General features: G+C 49.2%; 1 protein-coding gene across 2 annotated transcripts; it reads left to right on the top strand.

Annotated features, from left to right (window-relative positions):
• The first annotated feature begins 7,722 nt into the window (after positions 1–7,722).
• On the top strand, positions 7,723–24,288 carry l1cama (L1 cell adhesion molecule, paralog a). Of its 2 annotated transcripts, XM_077018502.1 has the most exons (26): positions 7,723–8,456; positions 8,621–8,799; positions 10,689–10,811; positions 10,957–11,127; positions 11,372–11,486; positions 11,792–11,976; positions 12,363–12,494; positions 14,191–14,334; positions 14,459–14,570; positions 14,860–15,020; positions 15,346–15,505; positions 15,622–15,746; positions 15,981–16,082; positions 16,345–16,542; positions 16,734–16,804; positions 17,064–17,289; positions 17,567–17,682; positions 18,707–18,932; positions 19,145–19,267; positions 19,656–19,829; positions 20,478–20,591; positions 20,901–21,050; positions 21,345–21,476; positions 21,587–21,659; positions 21,807–21,818; positions 21,993–24,288. In XM_077018502.1, exons 1-26 carry the CDS (start codon positions 8,131–8,133, stop codon positions 22,171–22,173), a joined length of 3,831 nt encoding a protein of 1,276 aa, XP_076874617.1. In that variant the 5' UTR covers positions 7,723–8,130; the 3' UTR covers positions 22,174–24,288. The 2 variants fall into 2 exon arrangements, with proteins under 2 accessions (XP_076874617.1, XP_076874618.1); XM_077018503.1 differs by lacking the exon at positions 21,807–21,818 and having other exon boundaries at positions 7,724–8,456.
• The last annotated feature ends 2,201 nt before the right edge of the window (positions 24,289–26,489 follow it).

The raw sequence follows: 26,489 nt of genomic DNA, 5'->3' as shown, positions 1-26,489 counted from the left end.
GTGGGCAGGTGAGAATGTGAGAGGGTGAGAGGGTGACCCAGCAGTGCTGCCCGTGCACTTGTATTTGAGAATATGTAATGGGTCCCTTTCAAATTGAAAAGCATGTTCAGCGTTTTTGCCGTGTGTGTGTGTGTGTGTGTGCATGCGCATGTCTGAACGTGTATCAGCAACGTGTCTGTCTGTTAGTGTCCATGTGTGTGAATAACTGAATTTATATGTTGGGGCGGGGCAGCTGTAAAGACCCTGTTGTCATGGAAACCTAGAAAGAGAGGGCGGGTGGTAGCCCCCACTGACAACCTTTATATTTCCACGGCTTTTTGTCATTCTGATATTAACCCTTGATGGAGGGGGGGAGATAATAGATGTAGAGGGTGTGGAATGGGGCAGAGGGAGATTTTAGAAGATGTAAGTGGCAGAAGAATAATGCGAAGTGCTCCCTCTCCCTCTCTCTTCATCTCTCTCTCTCTTTCTCTCTCTTTCTCTCTCTCTCTCTCTCTCTCTCCTTCCTCACTCTGTCTATATGGCTGGTCTCAGTGTTGTTGGGGGGGGGGGGGTGCTGTCCTATGCTAGCACGTCTAAAGCAGGTCAGTTCTCAGGTGAGTAGACACAGGTGCTGTGCAGGGCAGGTGGCCTTTAGGACGGCCCCGCTATGAACATATGATGTTCAGTCACTAAAGCAGAAAAAAAGACATTTTCTGCTGTCAGCTGCGTGTTGGTCTGTGTGCACCTCACTGCTTCCAAGAGCAGGACAGATCCGAGTGAAGTAAAACATCTCCAACCAAAGCGTGAGGTGTCAAGGGGCCGAGGGTGAAGAGCGGAGGAGACACGCTGGTGAAAAAGACGAGGGGAAGCATCTCCTCGTCTCTGAGCGCATCAGGCAGTCGTGGAGTTCAGTAACACACACTGCAGAGGCGGCTTTGGAGCAAGGCATTATGGGCTTTTTATCAGGCGCGATAATTGCTACTTTCTCTCCAAAAGGCACCGCTCAATGAGATCAAATGCGTGCTTATGGACCTTGTGTAATCCAGTCCTCCCTATTGTGAGGGGGAAGCTTTCTGGAGTGGATTAGGGGATGTGCTGTTTCTCACACACACACACACACGTGGCTGTTTGCCTCTGCTGTCGACACAGCCGTAACCCCCGGGCTTATCGTAGCACCACAGGCTTGTGCCCGAGACACGCTGACTTCCAGGAAGATGCCCAGACAGACACAACTGCATCCGCTGTACAGACTGGGCCAGTCTGGCACCAAACCAAATATGTGATGAATACAGGGATATGAATTATGAATTCAAGTGAATTCAGGGCAAACAGAAAGGGGAAGGCTATAAATAATTTACTCTGTAGGGGGTCTCTATGAATTAACCCCCTGCACCACACACACACACACACACACACTCATTGCTGTCCTCTGCTATAGCTCCTCCTTTCTCCATTACCTTCACTCAATCCTACCCTTCCCCTCTGGTCCTGTCATCTAAATGTCTATTTCTTTCCTTTACGCCTCTTTTACAAAAAGCACTCCGCACTCTCTCTCACACACACACATACATACACACACTCTGTTTTTTGGTCTCTTGGTTTTTCAGACAGACAGACCCTTAGGGGGGGCTTGAGGAGAGGACTCCCATGTATTCATTATTTTCTCCTCCTCCCCTCTGACACACATCTTCACAGTGGGAGGTGGTAAATATTTAAAGAGAAGGCATGACAGGCCACAGCCTGCGTAGGTGGACGACGGACTTGAAGCCTCGTGAAAACCCCTTCGCTAAGGGTTAAACTCGGAGGCCGTTTCGGTGTGGTTTGAAGATGTCCACCACAGGGAGCGGGTGACGATGGGCCGCCAACACCTTCCCAAACCACACTGGAGAAATCGCTGTGTTTGGATGAGCTGCTGAGGAGAAATGAACCAATTATGAGAAATGAATGAGATGTGATGGAGGTGGTTGATGGGGAGAGTGTGGAGTTCAGAGGAGCAGGGTACCTTCCTGCTTCTCTTGCTCTGTCGTGGCGGAGGTCAGGGGTCATGCCCCCCCGTGTCCCACATGACCCTTGGAGACTCCAGTTTGTTTATAGATGCATTTAAATGCTAATTTACAATCTCTCTTTTTAAGGAGCGAGTGGTACACATGGAAAACTCCAAGGTCTGATTTCGAGGCATGTGTGACATAATTGTGACACGAAAAACAATATTATTGGTTTTTGTCGACACTCTTCATAATTGATAAAACAATTTGGTCATTGTTCTTGTGATTCAATGCACATACTGTAGATTGATACTATAATTAATACTTCTATGCCTGTGTGAAAGAGGCAGACTGCCAGAGAGATTGGTGTATGACTCAATCTCTTTGTGTGAAAAGCATTCCTGTTCTAAGCCTGATTACTCCGTGTTAGACATGAGGTTCCAGGTCAGGATGGATTGCAGGGTCACCTTGACATCACACAGCTGCCCCGTGCCACTGTCTGTCCTCTGACCCAAGGCCAATGAAGCAGGTAATGGACTTTAGATGACATCAGCAACAGCTGAAGCACGGGTGGACAGTTCTGAAGCTCATTGTGTCAGTCTCCTCCATCACTACGGGGGATGAGACGTCTCATCTACGGACCCACCCAGCTCTTATCTGTACGCTTGGCTTAAGACAGCCTGCGCCTGAAGCCCAGACACTTGCTGCACGGGAATGTGCACGTGTGTGTGTGTGTGTGCATGTGTGTCTGTGTGAGAAACAAAGCTGATAGTGAGACAGAGGAGGGGGAGGGTGTGTGTGTGTCTGTGTGCATGCGTGTATGTACCTGTGTGTGTGTGTGTGTGTGTGTGTGTGTGCGTGTGCATTTTCCACCTTTTCTCCTTCATCTCTTTACCATCATTATTCTGTTCTCATTCACCACCCTCACTGTCTGCAAGCGTGTCACGCTCGGTTTGGTCACCTTGTTACCGTCTGCTGTTTGATCGGGCGTGGCCGGACCACAGTTTGATTGGCGGGCGTGGCCGGACCACAGTTTGATTGGCGGGCGTGGCCGGACCACAGTTTGATTGGCGGCCGGCTCTGGCGGGTGCGTGCGTGGAACTCGGCTAATCCAGTCCATGCTCGGCGCCTTTTTGGTCCTGCTGAATCCTGCTGGTCCGCTGTCCTATCACACGGGCCGGTTTCCCACCGCTGGCTAACTGACACGGTACCCCGCGATTCATCCGCCTTCAGCAGCACTCATTAGAGGCCGGGAGAGACTCGCCCTGCTGTAATTGGCTGCTGACACCCTCCTGTGAGGGAGCTCTGATCTATCAGCACCAGGGCAGCGACTCGGGGAGAGAGGGAGTAGAGAGGGAGGAGAGAGGGAGGAGAGAGGGGGAGGATGGAGTGGGGAGGAGAGAGGGGAGGAGAAAGGGGAGGAAAGAGGAGGAGAGGGGAAGAGAGGGGAGGAGAGGGGAGGAAAGAGAGGAGGAAAGAGGGGAGAGGAGGGGAAGAGAGGGGAGGAGAGAGGGAGGAGAGAGGGAGGAAAGAGGGGAGCCACACCAGACGTGATGCATTGACTGGGCAGAGCTGCTGTGTGATTGTGTCAGGGAGGGGATTATTGGATATGCTGTCGCCTTCCCGCAAACCCTCTCTTTCTCTCTCTCTCTCTCTCTCTATCTCTCTCTCTCTATCTCTCTCTCTCTCTCTCTCTCTCTCTCTCCAACTCTGTCTGTCTTTCTCTCTCTGTTTCTCTCTCCCTCTATGTCTCTCCCTCCCTCTTTCTCCCAGTTATTTCTCAAGGAGCTCCTGAGGCAGCAGGCTGATTGCAGGTGATGGGCTTAATAACCCATCTAATCCATGTTCCATACCAGTGTTATTCCTGTCATCTGTTCGCCGTGACCTTCTTTAAGTGTTATTACATGGTGTGGTGTGCTTCACGCCTGCTAATTCAAACACTGTCAGTGAAAATATAAAACACCAGTGAAATCTGATGCCAACAGCTTTCAAAGAAACGGGCGCTTTGCCAGAAACGACTGGAAAGCTTATCTCCTTCCTATCATTTTTGTGAGTGTGTGTTTGTGTGTGTGTGTGTGTGTGTGTGTGTGTGTGTGTGTGTGTGTGTGTGTGTGTGTGTGTGTGAGTGTGAGTGTGTGTGTGTGTGTGAGTGTGTGTGTGTGTGTGTGTGTGTGTTATTCTTCTTTACTCCTTCCCTCAACCTTCTGGCTCTCTCCAAGGTCGGCTGGCTCCGTAGCGGAGTGCTGGCCGCTGCCAGGTTACAGCTGAGCTCAGGCTGTGCCTCTCCTGCTGCCTGCTGCTTCTAAACCTGCATCAGCCGAGCCAGAAAACACCCCCACGCCTCCTTTATTTTACTCCCTCTTGCACTCTCTCGCACATCTTTGTGCATTTCACAGTTTTTCGTGCTCTAGTCCTCGGGGGATCCCCCTTTGTGTGTGTGTGTGTGTGTGTGTGTGTGTGTGTGTGAGAGGGAGAGAGAGAGGGAGTTCTGGTCTGGGAGAGCAGTGTGATAGCATTGACGCTAGCGGGCTGCGTTCTTGAGCCGCTCCTGCTGTGCGCTGGCAGGCCCGGCCCCAGATGGAGCTGCTGAACTCTTCGTGGAGTGTGGCCCTCACCCCTGCAGCATGACTGATACCGTCTCTAATAGCTGCTTATCGTCCGCCGCGCTCGTAGTGACCCACTTCAAACACTCCTGCCCCAGGCGCTGGGCTAGCGCCTGTGTGCTAGCGCCTGGCCCCTCCTCCGTATTCGAGCCCTTCTGCGCTGAGGGAGAGATGGCTTTGATAAGAAGGATCAATGTGCTGCTATATTTGAGGAGGTTATGTTGCTGTGAACTCGCTTCCATCAGCACTACACGCTTGGTTTGGTTTGTTTTTGTCTCACGTGCTGTTTAACAGGAACGTGACGATAACGTAACGAGCGAGTGGTGCCAGGCTCTGGACTCTCTGCTCACTCTGATCACCCTGCTCACTCTTCTCACTCTCCTCACTCTCTTCATTCTCCTCACTCTCTTCACTCTCTTCATTCTCCTCACTCTCTTCACTCTCTTCATTCTCCTCACTCTCCTCACTCTCTTCATTCTCCTCACTCTCCTCACTCTCTTCACTCTTCATTCTCCTCACTCTCCTCACTCTCTTCATTCTCCTCACTCTCTTCACTCTCTTCACTCTCCTCACTCTCTTCATTCTCCTCACTCTCCTCACTCTCCTCACTCTCTTCACTCTCCTCACTCTCCTCGCTCTCTTCACTCTCCTCACTCTCCTCACTCTCTTCATTCTCCTCACTCTCCTCACTCTCTTCATTCTCTTCACTCTCCTCACTCTGCTCACTCTCTGCTTGTCTCTCCTCAGCTCCCTGCTGGGCCGTGTGCTGGTCAGGTCATTTTTCTCTTCCTTTGACATGTGGCACGTGTCTCTCTGCCCCTCCCTTTTTCTCCACCTCACTCCCTCTGCTCTCTCTCTCTCTCTCTCTTCCAGCGAGTTAACAGCAGGAGGGTGTGGATCTGTGAGAGGGAGAGAAAGATAGAGAGAGAGAGAGAGACCCAACGAGGAAGAGAGGAGAAGCGAGGGAGGATACCCAGGAGAAGCGGACGCGTCGGAGGAAGTGAGCGAGCGAGAGCGGAGGAAGACAGCGGCCCGTCACCGCGTGGGCCCGTCGGAAGTCGTTCCTCACAGTGCGCTCCACCCCGAGAGCAGGTGCAGCTTTGATGGAACAGTGAGCAATGCCTACCACGTCACAGCAGCAGGTCGGCAGCAGGGGGCGCCACGCGCCTCCCCCACTCCCTGTCCTCTGTGTCCTCCTCTCCCTGGCCCTCGCTCCAACGCCAGGCCAGGCTGTTATCCACATTCCAGACAACTGTGAGTACCACATTCAGTCCTTGCGAGCGGTGGTGTGGCGCGTTCGTGGTGATCATCGATCTTGTTTGCCAGTGCAGATGTGTTAGTGATTCACAGCTTTCAATAAGAAAGTGCTGGTCTTCTGCAGTTTAAGCTTGCAGTAATTTATCACAGGCTAAGAATAGCCCTTCACACACACACACACACACACACACACATACACAGGTTGAAGGTGGTAATTTGTGAGAGGGCGGGGCTAAGGTAAAGGTCATGGCATCAAGGCACGTGTTGATTTGCTGACTGACCATGAACGGTGAATATAGATGTGACGAATCAGAAACACACCTGCATTTGAATCATAATCATTTTTTTGTCCGGTGCCACAGGGTCAATCCGGTAGAAAGATATCGCACTCTTGCAGAGCGAAACAGATCCGGTTTTGTGTCCAAGCCGACAGGATAAAGCCTGGGTCTGTGAGGGACAGAGGAGAGCATGATGGCCCAGTGCGAGCCTCTATTTTGGTCTTGCTTAGCAAGCTCAATTCTGTCTCGCAGGGCTGCTGGGTCTTGGCCAGCCAAGTGGAATCCAGGTGTCTTAGTTGGCACAATGTCACATCTTTGTTCTGATCTCCCCAAGCCTGCACGTGCTCATCAGCACAAAGAGAGCCGCTGTCAAAATGCTGAGACGTGAAAACCCAACAGTTCCCGAACTTTGCCGGCAAGACGTCCCTCTGAACCTAGCACATTTTTGCGCCGGTGTACATGTGCGGGAGTGAGAAGGAGATGATGAGAGGAGATGAGATGTTAGTTGAGATAAATTTGTTTGGTTTTACTTCATTTATCATGTTATGGAACTCCGTGGTGATATTTGTGTTTCTCAAAGCAAAAATTCCACCACTTTGACAGGAACTGGTTGCGTTGTACTGGTTCATTTTTCACATCATTTCAACAACTGTGAATGCTTAAACTCCACCACGGACCCTTCCCTCCTGTGGCCGGGCTGCACTTTCTCTGGAGAGAACTCTGAATCTGAAAATAGAACTTTGTGCTTTGTATTTTATTGCAAGCTATCTGCAGAGAGGCGTACGGCGGCCTGCACAGAGGCCAGAATCTGGTGCATCTGTTGTGTGGGTGTATGTGTATTGTGTGGGTGTATGTAGATGTTTATTGAATCTAGTATGCATAAAGATTCTCTCTTTCATCTCTGCTGACATGCCGGACAGATCGCACGAAAGAACGTAAGTGCTTGTGGCTCTCGTATGAATGTGCTTGTTTGTGTGTTTGTTTGTCGTTAGTTTTTTTTTGTGTTTGGGTTTAGGGAGACATGATTGAATCACCAACTAGTAAAAATGTTAATAGTAAAAATACAGATGCATAATATGGATGTGTTTAGGATGTAAAGAAAGCCTGCAGCTGAGATGAACTACAGTGGAGACCTCTGTCTTCAAGCCCTCATCTCTCTCTGGTTGTGTCTTCAAGCTCTCATTTCTGTTTAAATGTGTAAACACATCCCTCAAGTTTCACATTCAAACAGCAATGCTGAGAAACTGCTTCCTGGGGACTGAAACACACAGTGCACTAGCGGTACGGTGGTTTATCCCAGTAGCCCCTTTAGTACTGAATATCCAACACTGACCTAGTAGATAAAAGTCTACAGTACATAAAAGACTCACTGGGAGAGTGCTGCATTCACCCACTTAGCATCACATGATTTGATCTGTGTTATTTGCGAATTGGATTATCCACCTGGAAACTTTAAAACAGCTCAGAAATAGCTTCCAAAGGCCTCCACCTCTCTCTCCCTATCTCCCCCACTCTCTCTCCTCCTCCACCTCTCTCTCCCTACCTCCCCCACTCTCTCTCCTCCTCCACCTCTCTCTCCTCCTCTCTCGCTACACCCCCCGTTCATTCTTCCGGTTCTTTCCTCCATCCCCGTCCTCGTCTGTCCAGGTCGCCTACCTGCGAGGTACTCGGGTGTGAAGTGTCAGACTCCTCTGCCTGGGAGCTCGTGCTCCTCTTCACACCTGCTCACCCAAGACGGTGGCATGATTCAAGAGATGTTCTGTTTCATGGAAACACCCATGGGAACTGTGTGTGTGTGTGTGTGTGTGTGTGTGTGTGTGTGTGTGTGTGTGTGTGTGTGTGTGTGCGTGTGCATGTGCGATTGTGTCTCAGAGACTTTGCCTGCTGTGCCTAAGGGTCTCAGTGGGAGTCACATGAATCAGTTGAGTGGCCTTTTTTCAAAGGCAGGCAGTCATGAGATGTGGCTGAAGGAGCATCACTCCTCCATGGTCTCTACCCCTGGAGAGACTCGAACATCACTCCTCCATGGTCTCTACCCCTGGAGAGACTCGAACATCACTCCTCCATGGTCTCCACTGGAGAGACTCGAGCAGCAGGAGATCTCTCAGACACACTCTTATCACCACACACTGGGTGGAAACGGCCTGGATACACATTCGCTCTGTTTCTGTGTCACTTTCTCTCTCTCTCTCCACTCACACTTTCACTCCCTTTCTGTTACTCTCTCACTTTCTGTCCCTCTCTGCAGTCCAGAGGCCCCCAGTGATCACTGCCCAACCAGAGTCCATCACTGCCTTCTCTTCTGACGACATCTTCATGAGCTGCGAGGCCACCGGGAACCCCCCTCCCGCGTCAGTATCCATAGAGACACGTTTCATGTTTAACTCCAGATGAACCAGGGTCCTTCACACCTGAGTGTGTTTGACCACGGTCACAGATAAGCTCAAGCAGAAACACGTCTGCCATCGGCTGCAGGCTCTCATTTGTCTCGCTTGTCTTCCCAATCCCGCCTTAGATTCCGCTGGGTGAAGGACGGAATGGAGTTTGAAATGTCCAAAGTGTCGATGTCTCCTGACTCGGGGAACTTTGCGGCTAAGGACGGCCCCATCCACCAGCTCCAAGGAAACTACACTTGCTACGCCTCCAACGACCTGGGCACGGCCGTGTCCAATGAGGCCCGCATCATCACCGAGGGTGCGTCTGTCTCACTCCTGTATGCACTCCACTGAGGGAACTTCCCTCTCACTCCTGTATGCACTCCACCAATGGAGTATCTCTCACTTTGCATACATTCAACTAATGGAGTGTCTGTCTCACTTTGCATACACTCCACTAACGGAGTGTCTGTCTCATTCTCACTCTGTTCACACTGTCAGCAGAATGCCTTGTGCCTCAATGTGTTATTTTTTTGTGTACCTAATTGGTCATGAATACTGTAGAAAAAAACTGAATTGAACAATTGAGTGTTCATACCAGAAAGTACAATCTGACATAACAAATTTAGGACTGAAGGCAACTGATGTTCCAACTCTGAAAGTCAAGAGTGACTGAGAAAAGATCCAGGGTCCTTTCAAACACCAAGCCCCGCCCCACCATCAAACACCACGCTCCACTCCACCATCAAACACCACGCCCCGCTCCACCATCAAACACCGCGCCCTTCCCCACCATCAAACACCACGCCCCGCCCCACCATCAAACACCAAGCCCCGCCCCACCATCAAACACCACGCCCCGCTCCACCATCAAACACCACGCCCCGCTCCACCATCAAACACCACGCCCCCCTCCACCATCAAACACCGCGCCCTTCCCCACCATCAAACACCATGCCCCGCCCCACCATCAAACACCACGCCCCGCCCCACCATCAAACACCACGCCCTGCCCCACCATCAAACACCACGCCATGCCCCACCATCAAACACCACGCCATGCCCCACCATCAAACACCACGCCATGCCCCACCATCAAACACCACGCCCTGCCCCACCATCAAACACCACGCCCTGCTCCACTATCAAACACCACGCCCTGCTCCACTATCAAACACCACGCCATGCCCCACCATCAAACACCACGCCATGCCCCACCATCAAACACCACGCCATGCACCACCATCAAACACCACGCCCTGCTCCACTATCAAACACCACGCCCCACCATCAAACACCACGCCATGCCCCACCATCAAACACCACGCCATGCCCCACCATCAAACACCACGCCCTGCTCCACTATCAAACACCAGGCCCCACCATCAAACACCACGCCCTGCCCCACCATCAAACACCACGCCCTGCCCCACCATCAAACACCACGCCATGCCCCACCATCAAACACCACGCCCTGCTCCACTATCAAACACCACGCCCCACCATCAAACACCAGGCCCTGCCCCACCATCAAACACCACGCCCTGCCCCACCATCAAACACCACGCCCTGTCCCACCCCTGCTCTTCAGCGTCTGTGCAAAGCGACGGTTGCTTACATCAGAGACGGCCCGGCAACAATTGCTCTGCAGTGCCAGCCATCTACCTGTTCCTCTCATGATCCTCTCTGACCTCACTCTCAGTTTCCGTGACAACAGTTGCCCCAGAAACCAGGTTGAGCTGGTATGTATGTCTTTCAGCAGGGGCAAGGCCACCTGGGACTAATGTGTGTGTACAGCAGAAGCGCTCAGCATACATGTGACTAACAATAGCCTAAAGCCTAAAGCCTCTGGGGTGTGGAGGAGGGGGGGCAGCTACAGCAGCGTATCTATTTAATCTATTCATATAATGTGCTTTACTACATATTTAGACATGATCATTCGCTCCGTTTTTCGGTGGGTGTCTCCGAATACTTTTGACACCAGGATGACAGATGCTTTGTTGATTCTCTTCCCTTCATTGACACGCCACCTGTGAACGACGCTGTTATGAGTTCAGTTGCCTTCACCAGAACTACAGCAGAGAGCTCTTTCACATCGACACTGGAACTTGTGTTTGTTTGCTAGGCTTTGGGTTTGGGGACGATGACCCTTGACCTTTCCTATGTCCCTTTCCCGCTGAACTCCGGGCGTCCCTTCGTTTTTTTCAGACACTCCCGCCATCCAGAAGGAGAAGAAGGAGAGGAAGACGGTGGAGGAGGGGAGTCCTCTCGTCCTGCACTGCAACCCCCCCAAGAGCTCCGTCACCCCCCTCATCCACTGGATGGATAAATGTGAGCCAGCCGCCTCCGCTCACCCCCACCCGCGGCTTTGATAAGCTGTCAATACGTCTGCGTGAGGCACACGTGAGCTCTTCTGCCTCTTCTGCACGCTTCTCATTCGTCTATGGCGCGTGACCCTCCTGTTTCCCGACCGCAGGGCTCCGGCACATCCAGCAGAGTGAGCGCGTGACTCAGGGACGTGACGGAAACCTCTACTTCTCCCACGTGACCCGCAACGACAGCCGGAGTGACTACACCTGCAACGTCCAGTTCCAGGACGCTCGCATCATTGTGGTCAAAGAAGCCATCAGCCTCAATGTCGTGGCCTGTAAGTAGGAGGGGCTAAGGGTGGCCCTCCCCCCAGGTGGCCAGGGACTGGGTTAAACCTGCAGGCGCCAGGTGGGGGCCGTCAGGAGGGAGGGCTTGACGTGGCGCCTAGAGGCCGTCTCTTTCATCCCCGGCTCGGGTGACTGCTTGTTTCCACATGTCACATGTGCCGATGTTTGTGTTTTTCTTCACACGCTTCTCTGCTGCTGGTGGTCTTTATTCTCTGCGCTTCTCTCCGTCTGCAGCTAACTCGGTGGTGCGGAACAGAAGGCCACAGATGATGAGTCCCACGGGCTCCCACACCTCCTACCTGGTCCTGAGGGGCCAGAGTCTGATTCTGGAGTGTATCGTCCAGGGCGTGTAAGTGTGCGCACAATGTGTGAGCAGAGGTGTATAATCCAGGTTCAGAAAGTAAACGTCCTCACCAGGATTTTGCTCAAGCTTGCTAGATTTTCTAATTAGTGCAATCCAGGTAAAATTAGTGGAATCAACACAATCCAGGAAGCCTGAGCAAAATCCTGGTGAGGACTTTTACTTTCTGAACATGGTTTATACTCCTCTGCGTGTGAGTGTGCGTGTGTTCTCTACTGAAGCGTGTCAAAATGAAGTCTGGCTTTTGTGTGACTTAATTCCTATCTACCCACCCCCCCCCATCTCTCTCTCAGACCCACTCCCTCCATCCAGTGGGTGAGGAAAGATGACGTGCTCTCTGAGTACCGCACCACCGTGGCCAGCTTTGGCAGGCTCCTGCTCTTCCACAACATCTCAGAGAGCGATGATGGAGAATACCAGTGCACAGCCTCCAACTCCCAGGGCACCACTACTCACACGTACACCGTCACCGTGGAAGGTGCGGCCCACTTCGCCTTAACCGTTGTATATGTGCAGTAAACCAGTCCACTCGCTCAGTGAGGCATTCAGTTGGAGGACATCTGGCTCTGACTCCAGACGCAGTGTCGCAGTGTGTCTGTGCTGTACGCACTAATTAGCAGCCGTACCGATAAACATCCTCTAATTAGTGTTTTTTGGGGAGCCAGGAACATGAAGAGTCTGTCAGAGTTTTGTCTTCTGCGGTAGTTGCCAAATACTGTGGCGGTTTCTTTTCTGCCTGGTGGAATATTTTTTTGTCAGCACAGCTCTCTGGTTGGCTGCTCACTTCTGTGTATTTGTGTGTGTGTGTGTGTGTGTGTGTGTGTGTGTGTGTGTGTGTGTGTGTGTGTGTGTGTGTTACTCTAGCTGCTCCATACTGGACTAAAGAACCACAGAGTGAACTGTATGCACCAGGAGAGACAGTGAGACTGGAGTGTCAGGCAGATGGAACCCCAGTGCCCCTGGTCACCTGGAGTATCAATGGAATCCTCCTCTCAGGTGGGTGTATGGTGGGTGTACGGTGTGTGGTGTGTGGGTGTGTGGTGTCTGGGTGTACAGTGTGTGGGAGTATGGTGTGTGAGTGTATGGTGGGTGTACGGTGGGCGTGCGGGTGTATGATGGGTGTATGGTGGGTGTATGGTGTGTGGGTGTATGGTGTGTAGTGTGTGGGTGTGTGGTGTGCGGGTGTATGGTGGGTGTATGGTGTGTGGGTGTATAGTGTGCGGGAGTACGGTGGGTGTATTTTGGGTGGGTGTATGGTGTGTGGGTGTACAGTGTGTGGGTGTGTGGTGTGCGGGTGTATGATGTGCGGGTGTATGGTGGGTGTATGGTGTGTGGGTGTGTGGTGTGCGGGTGTTTAGTGTGCGGGTGTACGGTGGGTGTATTTTGAGTGGGTGTATGGTGTGTGTGTGTGTGTATGGTGGGCATATGGTGTGTGGGTGTATAGTGTGCGGGTGTACGGTGGGTGTATTTTGAGTAGGTGTATGGTGTGTGTGTGTGTGTGTGTATGGTGGGCGTATGATGTGTGGGTGTATGCTGTGTGGGTGTATAGTGTGCGGGTGTACGGTGGGTGTATTTTGAGTGGGTGTATGGTGTGTGGTGTGCGGGCGTATGGTGTGCGGGTGTATGGTGTGTGGGTGTATGGTGTGCGAGTGTATGGTGTGTGGGTGTGTGGTGTGCAGGTGTGTGGTGTGCGTGTCTGTGGTGTGCAGGTGTACAGTGTGTGGGTGTACAGTGGGTGTATTTTGAGTGGGTGTATGGTGTGTGTGTGTGTGTGTGTGTGTGTGTGTATGGTGGGCATATGATGTGTGGGTGTATGGTGTGTGGGTGTATAGTGTGTGGGTGTACGGTGGGTGTATTTTGAGTGGGTGTATGATGTGTGTGTGTGTGTATGGTGGGCGTTTGATGTGTGGGTGTATGCTGTGTGGGTGTATAGTGTGCGGGTGTACGGTGGGTGTATTTTGAGTGGGTGTATGGTGTGTGTGGGTGTATGGTGTGCGGGTGTATGGTGTGTGGGTGTGTGGGTATGTGGTGTGCGGGTGTATGGTGGGTGTATGGTGTGCGGGTGTGTGGTGTGTGGGTGTGTGGTGTGTGGGTGTGTGGTGTGTGGGTGTATGGTGTGTGGGTGTACAGTGTGTGGGTGTATAGTGTGTGGGTGTATTTTGAGTGGGTGTATGGTGTGTGTGTGTGTGTGTGTGTATGGTGGGCGTTTGATGTGTGGGTGTATGCTGTGTGGGTGTATAGTGTGCGGGTGTATGGTGGGTGTATTTTGAGTGGGTGTATGGTGTGTGTGTGGGTGTATGGTGTGCGGGTGTATGGTGTGTGGGTATGTGGTGTGCGGGTGTATGGTGGGTGTATGGTGTGCGGGTGTGTGGGTATGTGGTGTGTGGATGTGTGGTGTGTGGGTGTGTGGTGTGCGGGTGTATGGTGTGTGGGTGTACAGTGTGTGGGTGTATAGTGTGCGGGTGTACGGTGGGTGTATTTTGAGTGGGTGTGTGGTGTGTGGTGTGCGGGTGTATGGTGTGTGGGTGTATGGTGTGTGGTGTGCGGGTGTGTGGTGTGTGGGTGTATGGTGTGTGGGTGTACGGTGTGTGGGTGTACAGTGTGTGGGTGTATAGTGTGCGGGTGTACAGTGGATGTATTTTGAGTGGGTGTATGGTGTAGGTGGTGTGCTCAGGCTGTATCCTCTATGCAGACACAGACCCTGACCCCAGGCGTGTGGTGACGGGGGGTGTCCTCATCCAGAAGGATGTGACCTTCAGCGACACGGCAGTGTACCAATGCAAGGCCTCCAACATCCACGGGACTATACTAGTTAACACCTACGTCCTTGTCATAGGTCAGATTCACACTTACATTTCTGATGTATAACAATATTGTTATTCCAGGCAGTAACTGCAATGCAGTAAAAACTATTAAGGTGAAAGTGAGTTGAAGGTGAAAGGGCGTGGTTCTGTCTCCAGAGCTTCCTCCACAGATCCTGACGGAGGAGGACCTGTCGTACAGGGGGGTGGAGGGCCAGACGGTGGAGCTACAGTGCCAGACCTTTGGTTCCCCTCGGCCCCGGGTCACATGGTGAGAGGGGGGGTGGGGAGGAGGGGCTTCAAGCTGTGATGGCACATGGTGACAGGGTCTTGGGCCGGCAGCCCTCCCGCACAGCCCACAAGGCTGCGGGGTGCTGGGGGTGGAGGTTTGGGAGCAGAGAGGTGACACTTGGAAGGTGGTAAACGAGTTGAAGGCCGAGGATGTAATTCTGAGAGCATGTTGAAATGAGCATATGTAACAATATAGCAATATGCTTGTGTGTGTGTGTGTGTGTGTGTGTGTGTGTGTGTGTGTGTGTGTGTGTGTGTGTTTTTCTCAGGGAGGGTGAGTCCTGGGACTTTGTTATGTCCAATCCGAGGATGACTCAGCTAAGCAACGGCACTCTGCTGATCAGTAGTGTCTCCCACAGCGACGCGGGCCTGTACACCTGCTCTGTTAATGAAGCCAAACTCACCATTACTGCCGAGCTGAAAGTGCTCAGTGAGTCACCAGTACACACACACACACACACACACACACACACACACACACACTTGCCCCTTATGCACACACCGCCCTGTGCAGTATCAGTGCAGTACTGTGCATGCTTTTACACATATTTATTTAAATGTAAACATTTACTTCAGTTCAACCAGGGTAATTAATATATTTTCATTGCATAATCTCTAATTTAACATTTTTAATAGTGTCTTAACAATTGTCCTTATAATCGAAAACAAAGCTGTGAATCAATCCGTTGCCATGGATTCAGTGGGCCATGGTAACTTGGCTGTGATGGGTAACATGTGGACACACCCACCCTCAGACAGGACGCAGATCGTGGAGCCGCCCCGGGACCTGCGCGTTCAGAGGGGGAAGACGGCCACCCTTACCTGCCACTACCAGACGGACAGCAGTCTGGGCCTGCCACAAGTCCTGTGGCGCAAAAACCAGAAGAAGCTGTCCGAGCCCTCCGACACCGACAAGTAAGGCCCAGGACACGCGTCCCGATCAGACCGCATGATCGGACCGACGGTGGGACGTTCACCGGACGTTCACCGGGACACTGAGGGCGGATGTTGCAGTTGTCTCTGTGCTCCAGGTACAGGATAGCTGAATCAGAGCTGATGGTGAATGACGTTCAGGAAGAGGACGAGGGCGTCTACACCTGTGAGGTTATGACGAGTCTCGACAGGGATGAGGCCAGGGGCTCCATCACCGTGGTCGGTATGACATTTAAAAATCTATTCAACCAATCTATGCCTCTTACAGTATGTGATGTGTTTTTTTTCTCCACAGATAATATCCCATGTGTGTATTATTGTAATTTTGACCTATGGAAAAGGACATTTTTTTCCCCAGACATGGACAGCTGTCTCTAAGAATGTCTGCATGCTAACCGCTGTTTACATTCTGACCTGCCCCTCATGTCCTGGTCTACTGTTACCCCGCGCCACGTAGACCGTCCAGACGCACCGTCTCAACTCCACCTCAGCGAGAACAGAGAACGCTCCGTCATTCTCTCCTGGACTCCTGGAGATTACCACAAAAGCCCCGTCTTTGGTACACACGCTAATTAGACTGTCAATACTTGTCAATATACAGTGTCCTTTTGATTTGTGTTTAACGTAGCATTCATTTTTTATCCATACGGATCATACCAGGGTATAAAGAGACAAAGAGATGTGTACACTGTTGCCAGAAAGAGTTTGCCTGGATTGGACTACACAAAATATGTGTTTTTTTTATGTTGCCCACAGTCTCTCACAACCTTCTCTGCTGTGTGTGTTTGTGTATGCGCGTGTGTGTGTATGTGTGTGTATAGAGTACGTCGTGGAGTTTGAGGACACGGGCGCCGACATGGAGGAGTGGGAGGAGCTTGCGCGTGTGTCTGGAGATTCCCAGCGTGCGTCTCTGTCCCTGAGACCCTTCCTGTCTTACCACTTCCGGGTCATCGCCATCAATGACGTCGGCAAGAGCGACCCCAGCCCGCCGTCTGAAGCGTACTCTACACCTGCCGACCGTAAGACAGCGAGCTTTATGCTCAATTACGACCTAGAACTGAGGCCAACATTTTTTGGGGCCATGGTCATTCAGAGTAGTGATCATCCCAGCTCTCTCTGCGAAGGCCCTTGGTCCTTGCTGTTGATGTGAAGTGACAGGCTTTTATCGGAGAGGGCTCTGTGCATTAAGACTCCCGTGTGTCCTCTGTAGGGCCAGACAGTAACCCTGAAGGCGTGCAAAGTGTGTCCATGGACCCGAACACCCTCGTCATCACGTGGAAGGTGCGTTCAGGAATTTCCCTCTGGGATCAATAAAGTATGTATGTATGTATGTATGTATGTATGTGTGTGTGTGTGTGTGTGCCCCTGGTCACCTGTTCTTCCTACCACGCCAACTGTTGAATCACGTCTCCTTCCATGCTGCTTTGAGCCTTTGCCATAAACGTCCGCGCTCCAGCTGCATAAGCAAATTCTGTGTACGATAACGATTTCTGAAGGCGATAACGATTTCTACGAAGCTCACAGCTCTGTCTTCTCGCAGGAGATGGATAAAATGAGCTTCAATGGGCCGGGTTTCCGCTATAAGGTCATGTGGAGGAAGGTGGTTGGCAGCGGACCCTCCTGGCACATCGCCAACACCACCTCACCGCCTTTCGTTGTCCCGGACGTGGACCATTTCACCGCTTTTGATATCAAGGTGCAGGCTGTTAATAGCGTGGGAGAGGGGCCGGAACCGAGGTCCACCATCGGCTACTCTGGAGAGGACTGTGAGTCAGGCTTCTCTTGTTTGCGATAGCTACGGCGTGATGAGGGGTTTCAGCTTTCGATAAGTGCTTTATATTGATCTAGGTGTACCTGAACAGTTCCAGCCATTCTACAGGTCAATGAAGCAAACCGAAGGGAATATTTAGAATCATGCAAGTGACTGGGTTAGTTTAGATGTCCTGATCATCTCAGTTTCAAATTCTCATATGGGTCCTCTGGGCCTCCCTGTATGTGCTGTGTGTCTGCGTGTGTGTGTGTTTGTGTGTGTGTGTTTTTCAGATCCTCTGGAATCTCCCTTGAATGTGGGCGTGATTCTGCACAACAGCACTGCCATTAGGGTGACGTGGTCTCCAGTGGACAGGGAGACAGTGAGGGGCCACCTGTTGGGTTATAAGGTACTGTACCACCTGTTGGGTTATAAGGTACTGTACCACTGTTGGGTTATAAGGTACTGTACCACTGTTGGGTTATAAGGTACTGTACCACCTGTTGGGTTATAAGGTACTGTACCACCTGTTGGGTTATAAGGTACTGTACCACTGTTGGGTTATAAGGTACTGTACCACTGTTGGGTTATAAGGTACTGTACCACCTGTTGGGTTATAAGGTACTGTACCACTGTTGGGTTATAAGGTACTGTACCACCTGTTGGGTTATAAGGTACTGTACCACTGTTGGGTTATAAGGTACTGTACCACCTGTTGGGTTATAAGGTACTGTACCACCTGTTGGGTTATAAGGTACTGTACCACTGTTGGGTTATAAGGTACTGTACCACTGTTGGGTTATAAGGTACTGTACCACTGAGATAAAACCCTTTACAAGCCCCTCATCAAAGAAGAAATAAAAACTCAGCTTACTTGTTGTAAGCTCTGCATACAGTGATACAGTGATACAGAGCCAAGAACGAAAGGGAGTTTTAAACTAAGATGTTTATAAAGAAAAGTCAGAGTGTGAGGTTGATATACGTTTTCCCTTGTATGTCATAAGATGTCACAGGATTGAAGAGCTAATAAATTCAGCCTTAGTTTAAAAAAAAACACAAGGTTCAGTTATATAAGAATTAAGTAGAATATTCCCAAATTCCCATCACCCAAAATCCCATCACACACTCGTCACAACTCAAAATGTAGGAGAAGTAGTCTGACTTCCCGGGGTGGTGAAAAGCCGACGTCCATCTGTGTGTCTGCAGTCCTTCCTCTAGGGAAACGTTTGAGCTCCTTTAATCTGCGAATCCAAGGCTGATTATAAAAATTCTTTTTTGAATCTTGAGTTTTAGAAAGAGATACAAAAGTTTTTTTTTTTTCCAAGCCCTTATTTTTTATTTGACTCTGATGAAATGAGACTTTCGTTTCCAGCATTCCACTGGCTGAGAATCAAAGTGAAGTGAATTTTTCCCACGTTGTTTTTCTCCGTAAGATCCACCTGACCAACTACGGCCCTTGCGGCAGACACGGGCAGGCGTACGCTGAGACGGAGGGCCCGCCCCTGAGTTCTGTCGTCGTGACGACAGGCGCTAACGAGGAGAAGAAGGATCTGGGCGGGCTGCAGCCGTACTCCTGCTACGCTCTCGCTGTGAGCGTGTTCAACAGCAAAGGGGACGGACCAGAGTCGGAGGCCCGCACCTTCCAGACACCAGAGGGGGGTGAGGCACCGCTCATGTCTCAACCAGTACAGTTATGTTACTGGTTCCCAGTCCCGGTCGAAGTTTTGCACTTTTCCTGATATTCAGGTCCTCCGAAAATTATCGAGCATTTCAAGCTTTTCTTCAGGTCTGTTCAGAATCACAGAGAAAGATGAACAGATCCAGCGTGCAGGCGGTTTCCAATCATCTATGGCGTCGTTGTATTCCTACAGTTCCTGGTCCACCCATGTCTATGGAGCTGGTCAGCCCCTCTGAGAGAGAGATGACCCTGCACTGGACTGCACCTGCTCAACCCAACGGGGTTCTGATTGGATACTTGGTGCAATACCAGCAACGTATGTCTACTCATTTCCACTGTTACCATAACAGTTTCAAGATTCATAGCATTTAAACAAGGAATATTAGCTGTACAGGAAGCCTTATAGTGCTTCTTCAAAGCATATCAGAGGCACTACTTTACTTTCAAATACCATTAATTTCCTTGTAATTAGTCATTCATTCTACAAAGATAAACATCTGTTCTAGTAATGTGGCATTATAAAAGGGATAGTTGTAGTCCTGAAACCACATTGGCTGAGCTGTGTTGGGAGCTGTTAAATCCTCAATCTCCGGACATGTAGAAGTTTACCTCACTAAGAACTCCTCCATTAAGTCTTTGTGCTTTCTCTTTCATCTTTCCATTCCATTCTCTCTCTCTCTCTCTCTCTCTCTCTCTCTTTGCAGTGGATAATGCATATAGTCCGATGCAGGAGAAGAGGATCGATGACCACACAGTGACCCAGCTCACTCTTAAAGAGCTGGACCCCCATGGCCGGTATCGGTTTTACCTCCATGGCCTCACTGCTGCTGGGAATGGCCTGCCCATCACCCGAGAGGGAGCAACCACCCTTGATGGAGGTCCCTCATTTATGTAGCAGTCTTGCTCACAAGTTGAATTCTGCTCTTGAGCTCGAGTGCTTATTTTTATCTGTTGTACTTTTGAGCCATTTGCTTAATCTTGTTTATATTACTACAAATTGGATGGTAATAGTAAACAGATAGACCAGCCATGAAAGGAAGGAAGCTTGATTCCTTCTCTTCAAGAAACAAGCATCAAAGTTTTATGTTCTGTTATCTGGTATCAAGTACCAAGTGTTCTGATAAGCCAGCATCACCCAGCAATGGAAAATCACTGAACAATGAATAAAACATGACGTTCAAGAATAGAACAAAAAAGAAAAAAATCTTATCAAACTAAGTATAATCCAGCAGCGAACCATCTGCTATTTCCGAGACACAGTTTCAGTTTCCATGAAGCATGAAAGTTAATCTAAATAAAGCAGTGTGCATGAGTAATGGACACACTAGAAGTGCAGTGATTGAGATTACAGGGTAAATGTAGAAATGCCTGCGTGCTCTATTCCTGCAGGGAGAACACCATACTGATACCATTTATGTTACAGGGAAAACATCCAGAATGGAAACCTGCATGAAATGAAATGTTTTTTTCACCCCGTCATTTTAGTGTTTGTGTGATTTTGCGTGTGTGTGTGTGTGTGTGAACAGGTCCACCGCGGAACTTTAGTCTGTCTGTTGGAGAAACGTACGTCAACCTAACGTGGGTTTCCCATGAGAGGCAGAGAAATGTGGGCTTTCACATTCACTACCAGCGGAAGAACGGTGAGAGCTTTGCCAGAGCGGAGCACACTGTGAACGCGCTAATGGAGCCGTTATCGTTTACACGATCATACTGGAGTAGATCTGTACCCTTTGATATGGTCCCTGTTCTTATGTGAAAGGGCATCCGATGTGAATGCACTGGTGGGAGTTTGGAGTAAAGCTTTGCTGTAAAGTTTTGCTGTAAAGTTTTCACCAACTTCAGGAGTCCTGGCGCTGGTGTGTTGGTGTTACCAGACCTGGAGCGAGGGGCTCAGTGCTTGCTGCTAACGTGCCGATGGGATCGTGTGTGTTGGGTTTTCCGTCTCTAAGGCAAGGGAGGCTTGCAGCGTTCGGAGAAGGTGAACTCCTCCCAGACCTTCTACTCCCTGCAGGGCCTGCAGCCTGGCTCCACCTACATACTGCAGGGCATCTCCAGCAACGGCTCCTTTTGGGAGACTGACATACAGACTACGGGGGCAGGTAACATGGACACACACACACACACACACACACACACAAACGTTTGATACTGCAAGAGCAGAGGTTTTCAGACAGAGACAGTGGTGCAAAGCAATGTAGTCTACAATGGTGTAATCAGGACTTAAGGGTCAGAGCTGGTCCTGAGAGCACTGAGCTAGCCTTCCAGCCTTTAGACCAGTGACCAGGTCACTGGTCGTTGTTTCCAAATATGAGACTGTTAGGTTACACAGGTTTTCTCTGTGTTGTTTTAATCCTTGGTACCCTGCGTCTGCTTCCATACCCGCCTTTCTGCAGGAGTGATGGAGATGCAGACTGGCTTTGCTACTGAAGGCTGGTTTATTGGACTCATCAGCGCCCTTGTGCTTTTGTTACTGGTACTGCTCATCCTGTGCTTCATCAAGAGGAGTAAAGGTGGAAAGTACTCAGGTGTGAGCCCTGACCCACTTATCACGCACTACGATTGTACTCAGACTTTACTTGTATCTGTTGTAGAAGCAGTCAGTAAGTGACACTCTCTGCAAATTTTTTTGTCTCAGTCAAAGAGAAGGAGGAGGGCCAGGTGGACTCAGAGGCGCGTCCCATGAAAGACGAGACGTTCGGGGAGTACAGGTGAGGTGCCTTGAGATGCTCAGCAGTGCTCTCCTTAATGATGAAGCTTGCCTGTGAATTCCTCTGTGTTCCTCTGTGCGAGTTTCTCTGTGTTCCTCACGCTTTCCCTCTCTCTTCCCAATGCCGTCCCACTCGAACGCTTTCCAGATCTCTAGAGAGGTATGACTTGTGGTGTCTTTCTTTAAACGCTGGCTCCATCACCCCGCCCAGCTCCCCAGCCGCTCTGAGCTTACCCTCTTTGCTCCGGTGCCATTTGTTCAATCTTCGTTTCCATCTCTCAATTTCTTCTCTTGTCCCTCTCTCTCTCTCCCTCCGTCTGTCTCTCCTGAGAAGTGATAACGAGGAGAAACACACGGCCAGTCTGCCGTCTCTGTGCGAAGACAGCAAGCTGTGCAGCGACGGAGGTCTGGAGGACTACGGCAACAGTAACAGCGTCCAGACGGAGGTGATCATGGACGAGTCCCTGGCGAGTCAGTACAGCGGTGCCAGAGATGTGCTCGAGACTGAGCCCTAGGACAGCTCAGACCTTCACCCTGCCACGGTCCTGCCCGCCAGCCACAGCCTGCCCAAATCCACCGTGGTCTTAGACTAGCAAGGCAGGGTAGGCCACACTTCCAACCGGGATTCACACACGTGTCCGCTAACTCATATCTGGGACTGACCAATCGATCAGTAGATGCAGTACAACATCGGTATGTACACTCAAACCAAATCCCACGTAATGAAACACCATATATAGAGTTGGGACTGAAATTAGACATAATTGGATCAGCTGATGTACTTCAGGCATAGGTGGAGGGAAATACAATAGATTAGACAAGCATCCGTATGGGTAGGGACTGCCCTGCGAACTGTTTACAGATAATTCCTCTTTCAAATATGTCATTTCATAATCGTTTACAGTACAGTGACCAAAAGAGTGGCGGAAAAGCAGTAACAGCGAATCAAACAAAAGATGACAAACATCATAATTTAAGGGATAACCAACACACTATATGTGAACACATCACCAAAAACAAAATCACTGCATTTGTGGAACCAATCAGAAATCAGAAATTCAAGCGGAATGAAATGACAACATTAAGCTGTAAGTGACAACATTAGCCAAAGTGAATCTTCTGCCTTTGAGCTCATGGTAGGTATGCTCTATGCCATGAAGTAACCAATGATAGCTAGCTATGCAAAGTTAACAGCGTGTAGAAGTTGAGCTTTTTTGTAATATTTTGCAAGCCGGGAAAACACTGTAGTGTCCACATCTATTCATGCTAAGCAAATATTCAATGTATGGCTAATAACCTACTATAGAGGAAAAGAAAAAGACATGCCTCATTAGTGTTTGCATAGACTGTTTGCACTGAGATCTTTAAAACATCACTTAGTGGAAAATATGCATGTATGTTAGTTGTAGATCTTCACATATATTTCTTTGTGCCAGGTGATGTCTGCAGTGAGTGGCCTTTAGAAACGTCCGCTGCACGTGACCTCTGAGTGTGAGGTTTTGATCAGATTTGGGCTAATGCTGTCGGTCTTGGCTTAATATGAACAAGTTGTCACTTAGTGGTTCAGTGCTACGTTTGCATCATCCCTTAAACCCACTGTCTTGTCATCTGTTGTTTGCTTCCCATTTTCCGTTGTGTTGTGACTCTGCGGCCCACCGTAGCATAGGTGTACACAGGTGAACACAGGTACACAAAGGTGTTACGCGCCCACCTGGTAGGTTTGGGTTCTAGGCAGCAGAGTGGATGCGACATCAAGGCATCTGGTGTGAGCCAGCACACGGACACAGAAAGTGCATTGAATGGGTTTTTTTGCCAGGTGTAATAACCACCAAAAGACAACACCCACCAAAACACTACGTAGAAGCAACCAAACGAGAAGTGAAACCTTGTATGGGTGTTGCTCTAGAGAGAATACCAAGGTGCTGCCCAAGCAACGAAAGGAACAAAAACGTAATCTATCCTTGTCAGAATTTAAAGCTAATCCTACACCTAAAGAATCGGGAATAAACTACACTTTTCTATTCTAACCAGAATATACGGTGGGTGGCACCCGCCCACTTACTTTATGTGTCTATACAGTGAGCTCGAACCTATGTGATGTAGGCCTACAATTCTTCCCTATTCTCACTCTCGAGTGAACAACCCGAATAAAAGTTACTTTATACACGGTTGACAAAACCTCATCGCCATCCAAATATCGGAAACTGAAACAAAGAGACGTAATAGTGCGTAAAACGAGCAGGAGACAGCAACAGCCATCGTACGGGTCTTGGAACGCCGATTAAAATTATTAATCCGCCATCCAGGTTAGGATTAGGGTTAGGGTTAGGATTAGGGTTAGGCACCTGTAATAGTTCTGCGAGGAATGACTCTGCGAGACTTTCGGTCTCGTAGTATCAGGTTTATTGCTAACTCCATCTCTCCATACACACAACAACAGTAATGTATAGGTTCAGAACATATGAAAACATATGAAATTATATAACTTTGTGATGATTTGATCTAATTCGACTAGCTGATTAACTAATTTGTAGCAGACTGATAAACTCTTCAGTTACATCACTATAAATAGCGATTACTAAAACAGCAATACATGGAAAGATAAATATTCTCGCCATACACACAACAGAGCACTACAGCAATGATAGTTCAACCCCAAGAATCCCATGCAGAAAGACAATACACAATCAACCACAACACTGAGCTTTTCAGCAGAACATTAATTGCAATATTTTGATGAACCTTAAACTAAAATCACCTCTGCTACAGATAGACAGATACAGGGCCAAAGCAAATCAAAACAGCCAAGCAAGCACAACAATATCACACACACACGTAACAACAGGTGTACACAGGTGACAACTGGCTTCCCTTGGCCGCCCAGTTTCCTGCCAGCAAAAATTAGTGAATGCCAATGACTTTATTGATGACCATTAGAGTGACAATTCAGCCACCAGGAGAACCCACGGTTAATGCCAAATACCGAAAGCAGTTGTCAGTACAGAAGGACCAGAACAGGGAGAAAGAGGGCCTTCAGGCCCTGGCCGGTACATCATGCAGACATAACGCCCCGGTGCACACTGCATATGGACTACACAGGTGGACTTGTTATATAGTTGTTCTTTGCCATTTTGTTATGTTGCACCGTTAGCTGGATGACTGGTGCCCAGCTTCCTTTTAATCTTTTATGTTGCTTTGTTTTAAGATTGTATGCCTTTTTATGTTTTTATGATGTTTTCTCCTGTTTCCCATAACTTATATGTGATTTTGGATTGATTTTCTGCATACTTCAAGAGCAAATACACATCTGGGTCCCCATATCCACGCTATATATTGTAAATATAAAAGATGCAATGATATGTTAACTTGAGGTGCTTTATATCAAGCTGTACATAGTGACACCCTGCAGTTATCCATTTGCAGTATTAGAGTCGTCATCTCTGTTGGTTCCCCTGTTTCCATAACAGATGTCATCAGAAGGTTCATCGTTATTCAATGTTCTCCCCCCTGCCATCGCATTCTGCCATATTTATTTTTATGTAGCCCTCTATATGTTTGTCTTTCTATTGTACTCTGCGTAGTGTATTAAATTATGTGTACTGACAAATCTCTTGCGGTCCTGTTGGTGTAAAGCCACGTGAATACACACTCCAAAGGTGTAATCGGGTGTGCGGTACGGTTCTGACGCCACACATGCACACAAACACACACTCGTACTTGTTAACAAAAATTTGGTTTGATCATGTAAAACAATCATATAGGTAACTATTATAATTCACGTCACACACAGAGAATGTATGCTTTGTTGGGATGGAAAACACGATTCCATACCAGCATACCAAATGGCATTTGTTTCTGTTTCGCTGTGTGGTATATAAGTTTTGGTGAGCAGTGTTACTTGAACATACGTTCAAAGAGCAACAAGAGTCATCCAGTAAAGTACGAGAATGAAGGACCTACAGTGAGTAACGATGAGGGGGGGGGGGGGGGGGGGGGGGGCAGAAGTTTCTCTGTTTTTACCTGAATGTAAATAAAACCCAAACGTTTGTTTTGCTACGGCACTGATTTGTAACCATTGATTATCTTGGACTTGATTTTAGAGTTTGTTGATGTTTTGATTCTTAATCTTTGACTTTTTTGGCTAAAATGTTTGTTGTGATATAATTGTTCTGGATAACTAGAGAATAGTTTTCAAAAACGTAAAAAAGGAAAAAAGTTAAACAAGCTGTCCTTTGATAATGCCTGAATAAAAGACGAATTGCTAAAAAAAAAACTTTTAATCAAAGTAATGCATTAATGGCCATTAACCTCAAATCAAGCCAACCATAATAATGTTACTTTCCCCCACATTTCCAACTGTTTTCTGTTTGACTCAAAATTGCGGTATTGTGTGTATCTGTTACAAAGCAGTTCCTGCAAAACCCATGAGAAAAGTCAGAGATGCTCTAGTTTTGGCTGTACACTGCAGTCATAGACACAGGGAGAATTTGCCATGTGCTGATGAGTTTATTCAAACCAGTCCGTGTGCGCAGTAGTTTGGGGGGCGTGTGTGAGGGGAGGTTGGGGTGGTGTGGTCAGTCTGAACTGCTGGTTTTAATAGACTCTGCGTCGGCCTCCCTTGTTGATGCTGTACAGACACACTCAGGACAAAATTCTCGCAGAGGTCTATTTTCATACAGGAGGAATACGTGGTGTGAACGATGTCGACATGTCAACCAAACTGCTGCTAGCCATTTGTGTTGTTGGTGTCCGAGCGTGTGATGGCCTTGGAGGGAAGCGTGGATATACACATCTTCACTATACTGCTGTTTCGCTATTCGTGTTTAGGAGT

This window comes from Brachyhypopomus gauderio, chromosome 10 (genome assembly GCF_052324685.1).
Source record: "Brachyhypopomus gauderio isolate BG-103 chromosome 10, BGAUD_0.2, whole genome shotgun sequence".
Taxonomy (NCBI): Eukaryota; Metazoa; Chordata; class Actinopteri; order Gymnotiformes; family Hypopomidae; genus Brachyhypopomus; species Brachyhypopomus gauderio.
The sequence above is the reverse complement of the archived record's forward strand: the minus strand, read 5'-3'. Positions and strand labels throughout refer to the sequence as shown.

Coding starts and splice junctions, on each gene's coding strand:
- l1cama (XM_077018502.1), top strand. CDS start 8,131: ATGGTCTCTACCCCTGGAGAGACTCGAACATCACTCCTCCATGGTCTC. Junction 14,335..14,458: donor CACCTACGTCCTTGTCATAG/GTCAGATTCACA, acceptor TTCTGTCTCCAG/AGCTTCCTCCACAGATCCTG. Junction 18,933..19,144: donor CTTCCAGACACCAGAGGGGG/GTGAGGCACCGC, acceptor GTATTCCTACAG/TTCCTGGTCCACCCATGTCT.